The following is a 21,003-nucleotide window of genomic DNA, read 5'->3' on the forward strand; positions in this document are numbered from 1 at the left end:
AAGCTGATGATGACCACTACACATGCTCCGCTACATATTAATCATTGTACTTTTGACTCCAATGCATTTCTAGGAAGGGACTCTTCGGTAGCTTATCTACAAGCTCACAACGCGTCACAGTGCAACATGTTGTGAGCTTGTAGATTTGCCATTTGTACTATTTTAGAAGACTTCTTACCATTTCTGAAAATGTTTGAATACTTAAGTATTTATTTGATTATAGGCTACTTTGTCCACCTCTGCAGCCTACCCAGTGGAGAGGGGAGAGGGGAACTACTCGAGTCAAGTAAAAGTACTCCTCAACATTCCCACCAGTATACCCACCTACCCATGCCTTTTCCATGTCATTCCCAGGCAGGCAGGAGAGGCATCGCAGCATTCTCTGTGTGTGTGTGTGTGTGTGTGTGTGTGTGTGTGTGTGTGTGTGTGTGTGTGTGTGTGTGTGTGTGTGTGTGTGTGTGTGTGTGTGTGTGTGTGTGTGTGTGTGTGTGTGTGTGTGTGTGTGTGTGTGTGCAACCATCCTTGAGTGAGTCAGGCCATAACAAACTTTAGCCTCCTCATTAATCACAATAGTTTGTCTCTCTGTGTGTGTGTGTGTGTGTTTCCAGAGGCAGATAAGACCAGGCTGTATGAAGAGCAGTTTGCTGAAGCAATGAGTCGTGGAATGAGCTGCTATCCATACAGCCTGCTGGCTCTGTGGGAGGAGGATTAGCTCTGATATGCACTTATTGTGTTTATTTACTGTGTGTGTGAGGATTAGCTTTGATATGCACTTATTGTGTTTATTTACAATGCGCTGAACTTACACCTGTTCATAAGCCGCTACATGATAGCATGCGTCCCTTTGGTTGGATACCTTGTAACTCCATTTTTCAAATGTGTATGTTTTTTTCCCCCATAAATTAAAGCCCTATACTTCATCATATGAATGTGTCACATAAAAGTATAGCGAAAGCTGATCTACATGCTCACAACTCGTCTCCATATGACCAGTTGTACATCAGATTTTCACTATTTTTGAAAAAAGAAATGTACGTGAAAAGTTGTATCTGTGGGTTTTTATAAATATTCAATCAATGAATAGTATGAAAAAGATCTTGTGACTAAATAACTACATTGTGTCCACTGGAACACAGGTTATTTTTTTCCCCTCTCATTTCTTAGAAAGTAACGGTTTACTTTTTTAACATACAAGGTTTCCAGGCGACAGCAACGATCAGTTCCTTTGACAAAAGGGAGGGAGAGAGAGAGAGAGAGAGAGAGAGAGAGACATAAAGACATCATTAAAGCAGATTATCTGCAGAGTAAACGCTTGGATGGGACCGTCTGCCATCCAGACATCCTGGAATACACATGATGGAAAAACAAGTCATAATAATAATAATAATAACAACAGGCTTAACAGTGTAGTAGAGCACACTGATCACATACATGTTTATAAATACAGTCAGACACAGAGGACAGGTAGACTCCTACACTAGTAAGTCTCTCTGGATAAGAGCGTTGACTGCTACATTAACACATTCCACGCCAGAGGATTAATATCATAATGTACTCACCAGTGCCAGCGATTTATTGTTGTTTTTTAGTTTTTTTCACCTCGCCACAGACCTCGCTAAATAGGCTACCTTAAAGGGACACTTCGCCGATTTTGATAAAAAATCTTTTTTTATGAAGTCTAGGACCCCATAAACATGATCCTGGTGTGTTTTTTGTGTTGTATCTGTGTTTTTAGATTTTTTTATCCGTGAGACGCCAACCAAAGCGTCAAATGTCCGCACTACATGACTGCAGGTGACTACAGGTGTAGTTCCAATCCAAACCAACCCCCATAACTCAAAGGACCGTCCCCGAAGGTGTCACCGTAACATTGTTCAACCTTCTTTCCCCACTCGGCCACTCCCATTAGCTACCTCACATGTACTATCATGGCGTCTGCAAACATATCAGAGTTATACTTTAGTACCCGGACCCACACGCAGCTAGGCGGGCAGCGAGGAGCAACAACCCATCGGGGATGTTTCTTAGTGGAACTGACAGAATGTACACAGACCGTGGACGGTGGACGCTTGTCTCTCGAGTAAGTACATGCTGTAAAGTTACCACTATCACTATAATCTCATGTTGTATCCCTCGGGTAGACTAAACTAGCTCGTGGAGCCGTGGCGTGAACGGAACGTTTGTTATTGTTGACTTTGAATGTAGCCTCGGAAACCCATGTCTTTTTTTTGGAACATGACTGTCATGGCGGAACTTAAACCTGGTTTTGGCACTTTCTCCATTCACAGCCCTTTCATCTACATAAACGTTCATATTTCAAATATAAAGTTCTTACCCCGTGGCCACAGATGTTACAATTGGAATCGGATGGGTCTAAGTACCCGTATCTTCCGTATTGTTCAATAAAAAAACATTTAAATCCGAACGGTGGCCATTTTCTCTTAGATGTATAATGTATCAGAGTGCAATATACATCCCAACCGATAGGGTCGCGTAATTGAAAGCATAAGGACTCACAACGCGTAGCGGACTCTACACTTTGTGAGCTTGTAGGTCTGCTATTTTTGGTGCGCATGCAACTAAGAATAAATTAGGTATCACGTCGGATGATATCCATGTAAACTACAAGTCTAATCTAATGTGTTCTTTCCAATGACAGGACAGAACGTTGTCGTCAGCCTGCAAAAATGAAGGAACTGCAGATGAAGACCTGGGACTACAGCCATATTTTCTAAATAAAACGGTTACATTTACACACTGCTTGCTCTACTCATTGGTATATTCTACATTGTGTAAGCATTTATAATGACAAAATGTATGTACACCCAATTCTATAAGGGTTCTTTTGAACTGTTTCATGATATAGGATAGGAGATGGTCTTTCATTTGGCAGAATGGTACATAATTACATGACTGTAAGCATTACAGATATAATAGTGAAAAACTCTTGTACATTCTGTTAGTATTTACTTCTACATGTAATCATTATTTTTCTGGGGACCCCAGCACATTGGATTCAACTTTACTGGTCTTAGATACAATAGGCTATAGTAAAACCTAATATTATCCATGTACACCAATTGAAAGCATGAAACGGTCTCATTTGAACAAAAAACGATTAGGCTGTGTATGACAACAATATTTGAACATTAGCATGATGTCATATATTCTAAAGTAATGGCCATCATGTGTTCTATAAGTTTAGTCCAAAGAATATAACTGGAAATGACAGTGAAACATTATGTTCTCAGAAATAAGGAATCACACATGACATGAGTATGAAACGTTTTGTTTTATTATTATATTGTTGACTATGCCTCATCGCCATGGATGTCCCGACTAGATGGACGTCACCAGCACCGGACTGTCTTCATGGTGGGAACTGGGAAGGAATGTTGAACACACGCACACGTTTGCGCTACTCTGCTAATTTACACATGATATTTAGTTTGCTAAAAGATAACATCAATACAGAACACAATACAACAGCAGCAAAGATTGAATAGTTTCACGGAACGGAGCATTCAAGTCTATTCACTGTTGCCAGATCTTGTGAGAGAAATAAGCAACCAGGTCTATGAAAACAAGCCCAAAAGAAAATACCTAGGCCAAGAGCACTTGAAACCAAGACATGGGCTATTTGAAAATTGCCGATCTACAAGCTCACAACGCGTAGTGATGTGATGCATTGTGAGGTTGTAGATCAGCTATTTTCTAAAAAATCTTGAGGAAAAAAAGAGCTAATATTTTTGAAACATTTTAACAACACAAATCTGGTACAGGGGTCCTTTGTCAGAAATTATGATTTCAGATGAGGGTCCGTGGACAAGTACACAATTATTTCATTTATGTATTTAAAAACAAGCCCAAAAAAAAAACTCAACTACCAATATTTACAAAGTCCCAGAGTCGCTTATAATAAGCAGACATGGCAACACTGGTTGATGTTGATGACAACATCAACATGTGTTGATGTTGTTGTAGTGAGAACTGGGAGGGGAAAGTTACAATGTAGACCACACCCCCACGCATCCTCCCTTCCCCACAAGGAAGGGCAGTGCCCCAAAGCATTATGGTCATTGTAGTAATGCAGCAGTCCAGTCAAACCCCAGTCAAAAACACATACTTCTATATTGTTCTGGCCATAGGGTGCACATTTCAAAATTTGCTATTATCTATTACAAATATTATTAACATTGAGTGACTGTAAGTTCTTCCAGGAGTGAAATGCTCCTTTAAGATCGCGCGTTCAACTGTTTGTAGACACACAGGGTAGCTGTGTGAGTGGCCCAGAGAAGACCGTTTCAATCGGCGATCATCCATTTTGCAGTAGTCGCAGTTTCTATTAAACAGCGTTCAGTGTGGAGAAAAACAACAACCGAGATAATGGCGGATTAGGGGAAGCTTTAGAGCGGCGGCGGGTGGGAACGAAAATCTTCGATTGACATTCTATATCCGTTTCCGGTGTGCTACAATGAAATGTGTCACTGCGAGGGAGGCCTACAATGAAATGTGTCACTGCGAGGGAGGCCTACAATGAAATGTGTCACTGCGAGAAAACAAAAAGAAAAAAAGACCACTTCGCGTAGAACTACGCGACTGGCACGCTGCGCAATTATTTAGGTTCGCGTAGAACTACGTGATTGGCACGCAATGTGTTAAACTGTAAATTGAGAATTGATACATTGATCCAGAGATCTAGCTAATGTTTAAGCTTAACCCCTTAAGACCTGAGGCCGATTCTACAAATCTTGTTGCTAATATCAGTGGTGCTGAAACTTTTTCATGTCAAAATATTCTGTTCCGGGGACCCCCAAAAGCAAAGATTTGAGTTAAAAATGTTAAGATTGTATACGTTCGTTTACGTGCTAAAAGATTGACTTTAAGAGCAATTTTACCGTACAATGTAAGTCAATGAGGAGCATATTTTGAATTATTCATTTCTAATCAATGGAGCAATTATTTTGTATTTCTTGTTCACCTTTGGAGTTACATCATGGCAAGGTAACTACACAACCCAAACCTCTACCAAAGTGGTCTTGCCCTTTAAGCTTCCTTTGAATTAAAACATAAGTTAACATTAAATTATTCAAAGCCAATGTTAAGTCGCTCAGTGAGCAGTAATGCCAGAAATAGAAACAGAAATGGACTTAAAATGCTTTTACAACGAGGCACGTTGAGACTTTGTGGGGTCAGACTGTGTTTTCACTCAGCCATAAATATTTGGTAAAAAGGGGAGGAGAGAGAGAGGGAAGGGGGGGAGAGAGGGGGAGAGAGGGGAGGGGGGGGGAGCCGGTTTGAAAGGCCGTGTTGGCCTGTTAGCTCTCCATAATGGGGGGCTCCCAAGGCGCTCCTTATCGGAGGGAGAGCTCCAAGGGTATAGAGGCGAGATAAGACCGCCACAGTGAAATGTGAGCCGCGATTCATGGCAGCATGGGATCCCGGGCCTCCCGTGGCACATGTCCTTGTGTGTAATCTGCTGCAGTACATGGTCAACTGAGAGCCTGTCAATGGGCTCTTTATAAAGATTGGCTAATACCAACACATTAGTCACACCGCTAAACAGCCAATGATTTAGTGGTGGGGGACGAGGGGGGACGGGGGCTTTAAGCAGATACTGCAGTTGAGGAAAAAGCTGCAATCCGTTTGGATTCAGCGTCGTCTTTCTCCTATTTACTACACACACACACACACACACACACACACACACACACCCACACACACACACAGATAATACAGTATATGCGTACATAAAACTATACAGAACTCAATTTGTATGTTGATCCAAGCCAGAGCAGGGTGTTATTCTTTTCTGTTTAAACTGCCAAGCCCATGTGGAATACAAATGCTCTGAGTGTGTTGGCAGAGTGGCGTTGGGTTGGGTTGGGTGGGCATTGTGAGAGAGAGAGAGAGAGAGAGAGAGAGAGCAGGCAGACAGACAGACTGGCACAGCAGCCAGTCAACAGATGCTGCACACAGTCTCTGAGGGCCAGAGTCCATGTTCAGCACACCTGGAACACATCAAACCTGTGTTCACTGACACCAGGTCTGTGTTCACCACACCTGGAACACGCCAGACACCATGGGCAGGAATGCCCTGCATGGGATCAGGAGAGTGTGGAAATCAGACCTGGGAGAAGACCTCAAGAGGCGGCTGTTCATAGCTACAGTGGAGTCAGTACTGCTGTATGGGGCCGAGACATGGACCCTCACAGTGGAGTCAGTACTGCTGTATGGGGCTGAGACATGGACCCTCACAGTGGAGTCAGTACTGCTGTATGGGGCCGAGACATGGACCCTCACAGTGGAGTCAGTACTGCTGTATGGGGCCGAGACATGGACCCTCACAGCACAGCAGGAAAGGGCCCTGGATGGAGTCTACACAAGAATGCTTCTGGGGTCATTTAAACGTCCACTCAGGCTTTTGTGTTTCACCCCAGACAGTTCTTAAGTTGATTGATTCAATATTTAGATTTTATATTAATTTCATCAGACACGCCCCCTTCCTATATTGCCATTTTAACCATGTTAGTTTCAGTGAAAACACTCATCCCTGCCATGGTGACTGATACTGTCCTGTAGTGTGTGAGGGGGCTGTGTTTTTTCAATTGTTTGGCTTTTTGTGTTATCCTTTTAGCATTATTGTATAACTGTACCTCATTTGCAAATTGTTAATAATGTATCAATGAAACAAACGCTACTGATGCAATGGAAGTTACTATTAAACAGCAAAATGCCTGCAGAAAATAGCTATTGATTGGCCATTATGTTTGTGCTGTGTTTATATTATAGGATTTAAAACAAATAAATAGGCTTGTTGAAGACTTTGAAGACTATTGGGGGATAGTTTATATAAGCATTCAGGAGGACATTAAGGGAATTTACTTCCATTCAATGAAAGACCATTCACTCAACTTTCACATCATTGTGTCATTAGACTGTGCGATATTTTAGTGGAACGATGTACTCAAGCTCTACAAATGAATGAAAAGGACGTCTATTTGCAAAGCCTGATCTTATACATCAAATATCGCAATAAAAATAAAAATAGAAATCTTATCTGAGCTATAGGAGTTTGTCATGGACCCCCAAAGTGTCTTTCATTAGCTATGCCATGGACCCAAATGTTTCTGGACCCTGATATGAAAAGGCCTTTTGGTATAAATACATTAAATCGTCTAAAAAAGACATAATTGTATTATATGATAAATCAATTCATGCTGATGGTGAAACGTTATAGACATAGTGACTCATGCGTTTTTTTCTTTCATTTCCATATACTTGGCTCAATGAGCCCCTGGGAGGGTCCCTGGACCTCACTTTGAAAACCAACTGGCCTTTGAGACCAATCGTGTGCACACGCGCGCACACACACACACGCACGCGCGCGCGCACACACACACACACGCACACATTTCAAAGTTCATGACCTGATGGCTGCTGTGTGACCTCTCCTTCTGAAAGACAAAATGACTGTTTAAACCGCATGTTTTGTTCACAAATCCTATTATTGCTCATGAGTTCAATCTCAAATAGGGCCCGGGGACCACCACCAGGGTATATAATGGACCCTTTTGGGTGAGTGTGTGTGTGTGTGTGTGTGTGTGTGTGTGTGTGTGTGTGTGTGTGTGTGTGTAACTCTGAGAGTGTGCAAATGGAACCAAATGGACCCGGGATGGTCCATTTGGTTCCATTTGTGCACTCTCAGAGTTGATTAAACACCGAGCATTTGACAGTGTAGATTATAGGGTAACAGGAAGAGTGGGAACATTGATGTAAAATTGGCTATTTGGTCCAAAATATTAATAAATATATACATATTTGGAAAACGGTCTTAATTAATGTAAAGTTTGCATGAATAAAACACAATTGAACATTTCACAATTAAGGTATAATATTTGTACAATTGCTAGAGAATATGTCAATTTGTAGCTATATGATTCCCTGCTTTCATATGACATGAAAAATAATTATTTTCAATGACTGTTCATTCATGGGTATGGTGTTGCGTTGGGTCACAATTGCTACAAAACCTGCACCAATCATTTTGGGCATATTAGGCTAAACAAGATGTTGAAGGATATGCGTTTAAGTCTAATAATGATGTACACTGTGCTATGTTCAAATAGCGTTCTATAGGGCCCTGGTGGAGGTATCATGTCGCTACCATGTGTCTGTGATGCTGCAATTAAGTTAAGATGCAGTAATTGTTGGCCAATTGTAGCTGTTCTGTTTAAAAAGGACTCAATGGTGGTTTACTTTGAGAGATTGCATAGACATCTGTCATCTAAAAGCTTGTAGATCTATTTTCAAATGGTCTAAATGTATACAGGGCTGAAGTGGTTAATGCATGTTTTGTAATAATAATCTAAATGTACTAAAAAAAGTATAACTCAAGCTGTCAAATAATTGTAATCGAGTAAAAGTACAATATTTGCCTCTGAGATGATGTGGAGTAGAAGTAAAAGTATTACAAATGGGAAAAGTAAAAATTCCTCAAAAGTGTGTTTAAGCAGTACTTGAGTAAATGTACTTAGTTACTTTACACCACTGATTATTTATTCAGATCCTAGTTCTCCCGTGGTGGTGGTGGTGACTGTTTTTGAACATGAATCTCTACCTGGGGTATAGCCTCGAACAACAAGGCCTTATATCATATGTTCATTTTATGAACATACAGCCAAAAGATCCGCGTTTCAGCAGCAAAACAGTGAAGATCCGTAGCTTTTTACTTGACGAATAATGTTGCATTTATTCCAGAATGATCCACATGTGATGATAAATTAAACATTACGGAGCTGCTGCTGCAAATCGGTTGACTGATTTCCAATTTGAAAAGGAACATGCTGATGTAGCCCTACCATGCGAAACTGCACAAGCGAGCGCGCGCGCGCACGCACGCAGCCACGCACTCACACTCTCACACACACACACACACACACACACACACACACACACTGAAATTAATTTAGTCCTCCTTTTTACTGCAAAATAAAAAAAGATATGTATATGTTATTTATATCATTATTATAACGTCTTCATTTGCTCAAAGCTGGACCAAAATTAGACCAAAACGTCATTTGTTCAGTCTATCAGACTAATATCCTATCATGTATAAACCAAACGGAAGATTTATTTGCTATATTATGTCTAGTCGCTTTCCTCTAAACCGTTTAATGGTTTATAGGGTGTGATTTAAATTTCGATTTGTTTAAATGTATTTCTCATAGTCCATAGGCAATTAATAAAAAAGTTTGGCTAAGTGTTGTCTATAATAAGGTCCATAGATGCATTATTACTATTATTATTATTATTATTATTATTGTTGTTGTTGTTGTTATTGATGATGATGATGATGATAATAGCCTATTCCAGATGACTGTGGCCTACTATGATAGACTATAACGAGAAATAATGAATAAACAATTAGCATTTGCACTGTCAAATAATAAAAAATAAATATTGCATGTAATCAAGAGAATGATTGACAACAAATGAACCTTCATCTTGGCTAATTTGCTTATTGCGGACAGAAAGACTATATAGGCTACACCCTTTTAAACAATAGAAAATATCAACCTAAAAAACAATCGTGCATTTCCGTTTTTATTAAATAAAAGTGCATTATTACATTATTAACCTGCCTTATACAATTGTGCAGGATTCCAACCACTGTTATCAACTGAAAACATTATAAATAAAGTGAGGACATTTCATTAATTCCGCCATTGGGGATAAACAATGATGTGGGTATGATGTGTGTGTGTCTATTACAAATTTATACGACTCTGTCACATTCATCTCTCTATATGTACAGGTAATGAGTTAAATTAATACTCCATGTTTTAAAAGTAAGTGTGTGTGTGTGTGTGTGTGTGTGTGTGTGTGTGTGTGTGTGTGTGTGTGTGTGTGTGTGTGTGTGTGTGTGTGTGTGTGTGTGTGTGTGTGTGTGTGTGTGTGTTGCCTGTATATGGAACCCATTCGAGGGGAAGGTTGTTCAGCCCAATGTTGGAGGGCATATGTTCCAGAGAAATGCTTAAATACATTTATCCGTATTATAATGACAATTTGACTATAATGTGACTACATAAATGCAATGTAGGCTTAAACCAGTGGTTCTCAAATATTCAAGGACTCCCACATTTGTATGAATTTTGCAGCGGAACCACCCAAAAGAATATAATTAAGCTAAAAGAAAATGTAAAAATATTGTTTTAGATTTTTCTTTTTGTTTAAACAGCCGACCTACAACAAAGTCACAAAGCATCATATACTGCAATGCGTTGTGAGCTCGTAGATCGGCTTTTTTTTTTTTAAATAGCCAAAGTATCAAATATAAGTGGCTTCAAGTGGTTCAAACTGATTGTAATTAATGTTGCTGCATGGCATTGGAGACCTCCTGGCTGGAACCCCTTCCAAGGACCCCCGGGGGGTCCCCGGACCCCACTTTGAGAACCACTGGGCTAAACCGTTAGTCAGGAAAAAAATAAAAAAATAATAATAACGATAATAATAAAATGGTATAACATGTTTGTATAATTATGTGTTGTTCACCCACTCAAACATATATAAATTATTCACAGAAGTATTGGATACAACTCACGTTTTTTCTATTTACAAGTAAAGTACCATCGATCCTCTTGTATCGCAGTCAGTCAGAGAGAGTCCTTCATCATCATCATCATCATCATCATCATGTTTTGGTCACAAATCTCATAATAATTCCTTTTTCCTCTGAGAGTCTGAGATCCTCCTCCATCCCGTCCATCCATCCATCGTGCAAAAAAACCGTGTAGATTTGGGATGAGCGGGTGAATCCTCCTAGAAAACGTGACACCCACCAGTTCAACAGTTCGGACAGTTTTAGTTTTGTTCCGTTGAAAGGGTAACAGGATAGGTGGGCACCGTGAGGGAGATCTGGGCACCAAGATGTAAAATTGGCTATTTTGTCCAAAATCTAAAAAAGTATATATATTTTTTTTGGGGACATTTTTTTCTTAAGTAATATAAAGCAGTGGTTCTCAAACCTTTTCGTGTCAAGGACCCCCAAGATTATATGTATTTGGCCGCGGACCCCCATCTCAAAATATTTTTGTTCCAGGGACCCCCACAGAAGCAAAGATTTTGAGTTACAAATGTTCGCTTTGAAAATATATATATATTCGAAGATTTTTACGGATTCACGGTTTTTCAAAAATAGCAGATCTACAAGCTCATAGTGTGGCACTCGGTGCCACGCTATGAGCTTGTAGATCTGCTATTTTTGAACAGCCAAACTATAAAATATAGTTACATTGGTTAAAATGATTGTGACACTACATTCAAAACAAATTTGGCTGGGGACACCCTGGTACCCCTCCAAGGACCCCTGGTGGTCCCCGGACCCCACTTTGAGAACCAATGATGTAAAGTGTACATGATGTGAACGTGCACGCGCACGGTACATCATTATCAGACTTAATGTTATATCCTTCAACTTCTTGTTTCTGCCCCAAAATGACTGGATAATATACAGGTTGTGTAGCAATTGTAGAAATATTAGACCTTAATCATCGAATGTTTAAGCATGTTTTAGTATACTTTACATTACTTAAGACCATTTTTCATTTGTTTTAGTTATAGGTTTTTTTTACATTTTGGACAAAATAGCCAATGTTTCCACCGAGGTGCCCAGATGTCCCTATAAGGGCCCACCTATCATGTTACCGTTGAAAGTCTGATTATTAATTATTAGGAGCTGTCGTTTTCTGACGTGTGAATGAGCAGAGAGTTGTTGTTGATGAGAATGTTGTTATTGTTGGGTTTGTGTTTCTTCAGCAGCATGCTGATCTTCCGCTCGTCGTCAGAGTTGGGGTCCAGGGGTTTGTTATAATCAGAGTTGGGGTCCAGAGGTTTGTTGTAATCGTCGTCGTCCTCCTCGTTGTCCGACGTGCCCTTCAGTCTCTCCGTCTCCGAGTCCTGCTTCTTCTTGGCCGAGGCCATCTCTGCTGCGTGGCGCTTCCTCCACTTAGTCCGTCTGTTCTGGAACCACACCTGGAGATACATAATATAATTATAATATACGATAAAATATATTCTGTTCTGGAACCACACCTGGAGAGAAACAATATTATAATGAAATAGAATTAAAATATATTCTGTTCTAGAACCACACCTGGAGAGAAATAATATCATTTTAATAAAATGTAATTATAATGTAATATATAATAATTCTGCTCTGGAACCACACCTGAAGATGAATAATATATTTGTAATAAAATATAATATAAAATAAGTCCATTGGAATCCTGAAAAGTAACAGTTTTCTTTATTAACATATGAGGTTTCCACCCTACAGACACGACATATGTATTAATTACAATAGGCCTATTATTATAGCCTGCATATGTTTTTTGTTAAATTAATCATGACTGTGTAAACTGCACTCAATGGCTACTGGTTATTATTTTATAACAGAAATCATTGTAGCTACTTTATATCCATCAGCCTATAACCGTTATAGGCTGATGGATATAAAGTAGCTGTAATTATTTTTGTCCGGGCAAAATATAATACAGTTTTATAGCTATTATTTATATGGCCTCCAAACATACACGTGGACACGTGGCCAATGTTGTGTTGATAATAGGCTAGCCTACACATAATGACAGTGCAAAGATGAATTGTTGTTTAATAACAGGTCTTGTTGTATAATAACTATATATTTTCTTTTTCAGAGTTATAGATGCTTTAACCAAACACCAAATCAGACCACACCAAAAACTAAAATAGCCTATAAGCCTATGTGGAAATTATAACAATTAAAAAGTATTTAGGGCTGTTATTTGATTCCCCCCCCCGTAAAGTAATTTCATATAATTGATAAACAATAATAAAAATAATAAAAAACAGAAGCACTATAACTAGCCTACTATTAAAGCATATAGGCCTACCGTGTATAAATAATATGTTTATAATTGTCGTCAGTTTGTGGAGACACCGTGGGAACGACGTGTAGACATACAGGTGGATGGATGCCCCCCCCCACCCCCCGAACTGTTTATTGTACATATTTTTCTTCTTTTATTACTACTCGTTTATATGATGTTTTTGCATAGTATTGTATATTTGTCTTAAACTTAATGTTTCGATTAATGGACAGGACCCCAATGGAAACAACAAGCCATAGTGCTTTGTAATCCTTTTATATAACAGACCTTGTTTATAAGTTAACTGGACTTTCTGTGCTTTTTTTTGTTGTTGCAAACTGTTAAATAAAGTATTCAATCAATCGATCAATGAATGAAATGGATGGCGGTGTGGTAATCTTTACCTTCACCTGGCTCTCCGTCATTCCCAGTGAGTAGGCCAGCCTGGCTCTCTCCGGTCCGGCCAGATATTTAGTTTGTTCAAAAGTCTTTTCCAGAGCAAAGATCTGCTGTCCAGAGAACGTGGGCCGCGTGTGTTTTCTCTTTCCATCTTTATCCAGTAATATTCCACCATTATGATCTGGGGAAATTAAAATACAAATAAAATAAAAATAAGAAAACACACGAAATGGCATTTATTGTCAAAATCGATCGGCAACCCATACGTTGCGACTGATATTCGTTTTTTCTTTGTGTATTTTTTGTCATTGAAGATTTATCATATCACTTAGTTTTCGATCCACTGCAGTGATAGAAAACTAAATGATTTGATGCATCTTGTTGTGAAAACCACAACAAGATTCATCATCTCATTTAGTTTTTGCATTTCTGTTATTGAATATTATCATATAATTTAGTTTTTTTGTTCTTGTATTTTTGTATTTTTCTTATTGAACATTTATCATAATAATGTAGTTTTCGATCCACTGAGTTGAGAACCACACCGGACACAACAGCAACAACACTCACGGGGTGAACAGGAGAACCGGTGGTCTCTCCAGTGCGGACTCTGCATGACGCCGGGCCAGAAGATCGGCGTCCTGCCCGGCAGGTCGGCCAGGGGGGGCTTGTTGGGGGGGAACCGGGCCACCGCCACGGCCCCGCTGGGGCTGAAGTACAGTCCGTGGTGGGGAGGGGGCGGCGGGGGGCTCAGGCTGCTGAACCGGGGCAGACCGGACAGCATGCCGGCCGACGACGAGGCGGCGGCGGCCGCCGCAGCAGCCACGGCGGCGGACACGATGCACGGCCGGCCCAGGATGTCGTTTATTCCGTGAGGGGTGGCGGCCGCGAACAGCGATGATGGAGACCCGACGCCTGAGGAGGTCAGATACTGTTGTCCTCCTCCTCCTCCTCCTCCTCCTCCTCCTCCTCCTCCTCCCGTCGCAGAGGTCTTCATGCCGGGGGAGGAGGACGTGGGGTTCGGAGACGTGGCGGCGGTGGGAGGTCCCGCGGACCCCGAGGAGGAGGTCGGGTAGGACGGGTAGAGCTGGCTCTTCATCTCGGCCATGCTGGTCAGCGCGGCCAGCGGAGGGGTGCTGAGGAGGAATCCGTCCATCTGACCCACGGCTAACATCACCAGGTCCAGTTGGAATGGTTTCCCTCAAAAAGACCGTTCCGATGCTCTTTGATTTAAAGTTAAAAACGGGATTCAAAGCAAAAAGACAAAAAGACAAAACTTGTTTTCTTCAGGTTGCCGAAAATTGCAGATGGACGAAAATCGCCCAACAAAAACTCATAGATAAACAAAACATATGGGAGAAAAACACCCTGTTGAGCAAATCTTTAGATAATTCAGATTTCCTTTACATTAATAACGGTGTTATTAATAACGGTGTTATTAATGTAAAAGACTCTCTGCGTCTGAAGCAGTTTATATGGAGAAAGAAAAAAGTGCTGAAACAGAAAACGATAGCCTCGATCACTATCAAATAAAAAACTCTACAACCTCAATGTCCACTCAGATTAAATGAGGTCAAATGCCTGTAAAAGTCATTTTAATTCAAACATATTAAATGTTTAGGCTATATATTAAACTATATTAGCAGATAGAATGTTCCATCCCATCGAGCTCACCTTCAAAGAGCTTTGCATGAAATCCGAGGATAAAAAGATATACTTTTTGTGCCTTCAGGACGGTCTGTGAGATCATAATAAAACCCATCTGTTTCTCTGTCTGTTGCGTCAAAAGTCCAAACTTTAGGAGGACAGCGGCATCAGGCTGGCAGACAGGGCTGCGATTGGCCGAGCCGGAGCGGTGACGTCACGTAGAGGGCCGTGTCCAGTGCGTTTAGGAGCTCCATCCTTATTGGCTCACACACCATCATCACAGTTTGCATTTGCACAAGTTGCTTATAGTCTATATAGATACGGACGGTCTCTCTCTCTCTCTCTCTCTCTCTCTCTCTCTCTCTCTCTCTCTCTCTCTCTCTCTCTCTCTCTCTCTCTCTCTCTCTCTCTCTCTGTGTCATTGGCTGAATTGTTCGTTCATAATAGGCTACACTATCAGGTCACAGGTGTTATATGTAGCCTCTAGGGCATAGCAGTGGCAGCCATTTTCTGGTTCCACCGATCCAGACCCCATTCATTCTTCCCATAGAGATATAAAAAATGATTTATATCAATTATTTTAAGCCTAGAATCAAGCCATCCAGGCTCCTGGTGAATCATGATTTTTTTTTTGTTGAAAACCACTAAACAAAGGGTATTTATTAGATATAGTATATCATAATTCAATATTCAACTTTTTTTTTCTTCTTCACAGAATCTTTTATGGTCATGATTCACCGGGAGCCTGGATGGCTTGGTTCTAGGCTTAAAAAAATTGATATAAATATTTTTGGAAATCTCTATGGGAAAAATGAATGGGGTCTGGATCGGTGGAACCAGAAAATGGCCGCCACTGCTATGCCCTATCCACAAGTTTTCTAGGGCGTTGTGGGAATCACTTCCTGTCGATGTGATCCCTGATACCTGATCAAATCGACAGGAAGTGACGCCCACAACGCCCTGGGAAACTTGCGGATAAGACAGTAAGGCCTCCATTTGAATTAATGAATGAATTACTAAATAAATAAATAAATAGCCTGTGACATGTGACTAACCTGGTGCCCCATAGAGGCCTCAAGCTTATCAGTGGCTCTCAACCTTTTCAGCAGTGGTGTAAAGTAACTAAGTACATTTACTCAAGTACTGTACTTAAGTACACTTTTGAGGATTTTTTACTTTACTGGAGTATTTCCCATTTTCAGTACTTTTACTTCTACTCCACTATACATCTCAGAGGCAAATATTGTACTTTTACTCCACTACAATTATTTGAAAACTTACTAGTTACTAGTTACTTTGCAGACATAAATGATTACATAACAAAACATACATTAACCACTTTAGCCCTATGTTCTACAGAGGCTATTTGAAAATAGCAGATTTACAAGCTCACAACTTGTTGTGAGCATTTTAATACTTTTACTTTTGGTAGTACATTTTGATACCAATACTTTTGTACTGTAAAAAATAATCATACCCCTCACCCTGATAAGCAATTTGAATTGTAGGAGTTGAGGCATTACATTTGGTTTGACTCGGTCAATAAATATTGTGAAAATAGCAGATCTGCGAGGTGTTGTGCATGAGCTTGTAGATCGGCTATTTTCACAATTTATGCCTCTGTCTTATATTATTTGACAATCTGGCCAACGTTTCACCATTTTTTAAATTGTGCTTTGATGCAGTAATGGTCTTTTTTCATTTAATTTCTTTCTCTTTTTTTGTATTGTCACTTGTCATCTGGAGACCCCACAGGTTGAGAACCACTGGTTAGACAGACAGACAGACAGACAGACAGACAGACAGACAGACAGACAGACAGACATAATTACATTATTTTGGAATTTCTGTATCTACTTACTAGGCTTAGCAGCAGCAGTTGCTATGCATGCACTATAGTGACATCTGACATGTAGCCTATATGTCTCAAGCATAGGATCATTTGTGATGACATCACAGGACGTTTTGTGCCTCCACAATACATACAGTTTACTTGAGGGCCGACCAGATGATCCTCCTGGATGTGGATGGATGGCAGTTTGATTTGATCTCTCAGTTATAGGTGTGGATCAGGGACCCGCTCAAGTAATGTAATGGAGCAGCACCATCTTGTGGACAACCTTTGTTCTGCATCCAGCTCAGTGCTGTTTTAAGTGACAAATGTAGTATGGGGACATGATCTGTCCTGGAACTGCTACAGTTAATAGGCTATAGTAACTTATATAATCCAAAAGGGTCTAAAACTGACTAGATGGTTGATTTCTGTCAGTTCTTCTGTAAAGGAATATACAATTAATTATTGTTCTTTATTTAAAACATGTTGCCCAGCCAAATTGGACCTACGTATCTCTCCGTTTTGTCCTGCTAAAAATTGTAGGAAATAAATACTATGGATCACAAGTTTGAGTTATCATTTTAATTATAAAACGATTTTCATAAATATATTTGACAAATAAATAGTATTTTAAAACTGTCCTGTCACATGCACATAAAACACTCCTTGAAAAGTCTGCAATGTGCCTTTAAAGCTGTGACTTAGAGGAAGTGACATCATTTGACCAAGATGACACTACAGGACACTGATCAAAGGTCAGTTCTGTCATTATATTAATTAAAAGCTTGTTTTTGCTTTTCTTTTCTTATTTCCAGAGGACAAGCTAAAGTGTCAGGTCCTGTTCAAGCCAAAATATCCCAGAAAAGGATGAAATTATTGCAAATCCAATCAAAAAAGGTTACTGACATTCCTTGAATCCTTGCTAACACGCTAACAGGTTTAGTCATGTGCTCAACCACGAGGTAAACAATGCAGTTAAAATGGCCGACCGTCAGGCCATGTCACTATAGTGATGGCAGTCTAACACTGAATCTTCGGTAGGCCTACACGCTCGATGCTGCGGAACAAATCACGTGACGAATGACGTCCGAAGCAGCAACTGGTTAATTTCTTCAAACTGGTTTGAGTTGCCACGGATCGGCTGCCGCAAAGATAATAGCGACCACAGAACTGAAGCACTGCAACTGAAGCTTCAAGTAATTAACCTATTTTTGAAACAATATTGGTTAGTTCAGTGGTTCATAAAAGCTTCATTTGCCCATCACTACCTGTCACACCAGGCCTCTCTCTCTCCCTGTGACAGGGATGTCAGATCCTGTCACAGGCCCTGTCACAGGGATGTCAGACCCGGTCACAGGGCCTTACAAATGAATGGCATTGTTCCTTTTTATTACCTTTATTTTGATATAATGCCATACATGCCAGAGTAAACATTATTTAGATTAAATGAGGTAAAATGCCTTTAAAAGTCCTTTAATTTAAACATATAGTCATTAAATGGTATAGAAAATAGAATTTGCATCAAGTTTATTGTGAGTTCAAGACAGTCTTTGAGATGATAAAACTCATCTGTTTCCTCATATGCATGAGAGGTCTATTGAGAGATTGCTAGGGGCCTGATGTGACAGGGCCTAAATATGGCAAATGCATTGAATGTAACAAAAACAAAAATCTGTAAGCATGTTCTACATTTTCTACATTTTTATTCAGTATGCATGCTTAATATGATGAAGGATACAACAGCTGATTAGAACATTGCTGGCCCACAATAACCTACCTGGCCTGGTACTCCGAGGAGCACCTTTTCTAGTTCTTTTCTGAAATTATTTTTATTTAGAAAATGTCTGAAAAATATTGATATACATAATATATATATATTTAAATGTAGGAATTGTAAGGAAAATAATTACATTTACTTGCGACCCATACAAATGTGTCCCGACCCATTTTTGGGTCGGGACCATAGTTGGGTTCAGTTGCTCTATAATAGCCAACTGAACGGTCGTTCAAATAACTTCATTCTTCATCCTGCCACTATGGCTTCGCCTCCACCTCGGGTGGCTCCTCAGTGGGCCCTTCCCACCTCAGTGACGGAATCCTCCTCAGTGAAGGGATCCTCCTCAGTGACGTTGATCCCTGCTGTGTACTTGGGCCGAACAACCACCTGGTAGATGAGTGATCCGGAGTTACATGGATAAGCGGAACTCCTGGTATCTGGGATGACGGCCATATCTTTGTTGTTGAAATCCTGAACGTGGAACACATAGCGCCCTGCGCAACTTAGCACCACCTTGTTCTCAAAAACCACTTCTGGGGACAAGTTACAATCGCTACTTATTGATAGCCTTGCTGCCAGGCAAGAAACGCATTCCTGACTTTGAAAGACCAACTCTGTGGACCAGCCCACGTCTCCGTACATGGGTGTACTGAAGGAGCCGCCGAGCGTTTCGTGGCGCGTGCGACTCCGAAAGAAGAACTTAAGTCTCCTAAGGTCCTGGGCTTCCTGGGAGTCGAACGTGAAGCTCCACGGCTTGCCGGTGTAGATTCTGGGCGTGTACACTATCCCTACGAGCTCGCGGAGCAGTTGCCCAAAACGCAGGGCGCTGAACTGAAAACCCAGCAACCTTCCAGCCTCGTAGCGGGGATTCCGGAGGCTGTACAGATCTTCGGCGGAGATCATAGGGAAGCGGACGTGTTTCAAAAGGCCAAACGGATCCCCGGTGACGTTTCCGCTCACACGGCCGGCCTCCCAGCTCTCCACACCGCGAAGAACGTAAGACTCACTGGGAACCACGAGATCCGAGCGGGACAGCAAAGCCTTGGCGGTTTCCAGGGGAACGCTGGTCCATGTCGGGGATTTGACGAGCTCCTCAAAGTTCCAAGCCAAGTAGCGGAGACAGGCGCGCTGCATTTCCACGTTAACTGTGCGGACAGAGTATTCATACAGAGATATCTGGGTCTGGAAAGTGGGGTCTTGAGGAAGGACCGAGGAGGAACGTTTTTCTGTCTCCTCCTGAAGCCCACCAAGTCCCCAGTCAGACGCCATGTTGTGAATGCACTGGAGAGAAGACAAGGTGATGTTGATCTGCCCTGTGTACAGGTACCTGCAACATACAGTACAATCGGCTATGGTTTATATACAGCAAGCAAGGGATAATCAATAGGGAGCAGGTCATTATTGAGAAATAAACCCAGACAAGGTGATATAGACTTTATAGACTATAGGTCTTTGTCACCCTGAAGGGGTTTATTTCTCAATAATGCCCTGCTCCCCATTGATTATTACACAAACTACTTAATATAGAAATGTATACATTGACCCAAACGTAGCAACAAAGCGAAGGATTTCATTGCTTACGGTAATAAAAGTATTCCATTACTTCATACCAGGTGCGTACAGTGCAACTCGTTGCCTCGGAAAACAACGGGAAGTGTCGATAAAAAAGTGTTGGTTACTGCATTGTCTATTTCTCGCTTCAAATGTTTTCCAGAATATTCTTGAGAGCAATGTTTAGCTGTAAATGACATGATGTGTGTTTGTTTACATGGCTGCCATGTTGGATGAATTAATTAATTACTAATTTATTTATTTAAATTAATTATTATTATTTTTTATATTTATTTATTTAATAATATTTATAAATGTCTTTTTTTAATTAATTATTATTATAATTTATAATTTATATATTTAAATTTGATTTCATTCAATTATTAATTAATTAATAATTGATTAAAATCTTAGTGTTTTGCCAATTATCAGGGGGTCCTTTTGCAATATCTCCACACCCCACCAGTGGGCGCCGACCCACAGGTTGGGAATGGCTGTTGTAGTTAATATGCCTTTGTACCTGACAAAGCTGGTGACATAGTGGCTGCAGTTAGACGTGACATTGATCCTGAGGTCAGTCAGTGAGCCGTTCAGGACAGATCCCTCCGGGTCCAGGGTGAGAATCAGCTTATGGACACAAATGCTCTCCGCCGGGTCGCCGTCCACTTGCATGCTGATGTTGACGTCACAGTCACTGCCACTGTCAAACAGCGCCCCCAGGAGTTCAAGAACGTCTGTGCCGTGGTTCACCGCACGTGTGGTTCTCTCATTATTCACATTCTCTGGATCTTCTTCTGGATCTTCATGAAGTGGAACTGGGAACACATCGGTAGGTCCACCACATAGTGGCAGATAAAAGGATTACAGCTTAGGCATTGGCACTGGGT

General features: G+C 40.7%; 2 protein-coding genes across 2 annotated transcripts in view; both read right to left on the reverse strand.

The window, feature by feature from the left end:
• Positions 1 to 14,481, reverse strand: part of nkx6.1 (NK6 homeobox 1) — a gene marked incomplete at both ends in the record, with an annotated part of 31,573 nt that extends 17,092 nt beyond the window's left edge. Inside the window, 4 exons of the mRNA XM_080420365.1 lie at positions 6,012 to 6,063; positions 11,753 to 12,033; positions 13,313 to 13,488; positions 13,878 to 14,481. Of these exons, the coding sequence (XP_080276491.1) occupies positions 6,012 to 6,063; positions 11,753 to 12,033; positions 13,313 to 13,488; positions 13,878 to 14,481 (1,113 nt within the window). The remainder of the gene's footprint in view (positions 1 to 6,011; positions 6,064 to 11,752; positions 12,034 to 13,312; positions 13,489 to 13,877) is intronic.
• A 4,372-nt stretch (positions 14,482 to 18,853) lies between these two features.
• On the reverse strand, positions 18,854 to 20,788 carry LOC308079029 (galectin-3-binding protein A-like; the record flags this gene model as incomplete). Its single annotated transcript, XM_080420366.1, has 2 exons — positions 18,854 to 19,892; positions 20,637 to 20,788. 2 exons carry the CDS (start codon positions 20,786 to 20,788, stop codon positions 18,854 to 18,856), a joined length of 1,191 nt encoding a protein of 396 aa, XP_080276492.1.
• Positions 20,789 to 21,003: the final 215 nt, after the last annotated feature.

The sequence above is a fragment of the Gymnoscopelus braueri genome (genome assembly GCF_963280865.1).
Source record: "Gymnoscopelus braueri genome assembly, chromosome: 22".
In the NCBI taxonomy this organism is placed as follows: domain Eukaryota; kingdom Metazoa; phylum Chordata; class Actinopteri; order Myctophiformes; family Myctophidae; genus Gymnoscopelus; species Gymnoscopelus braueri.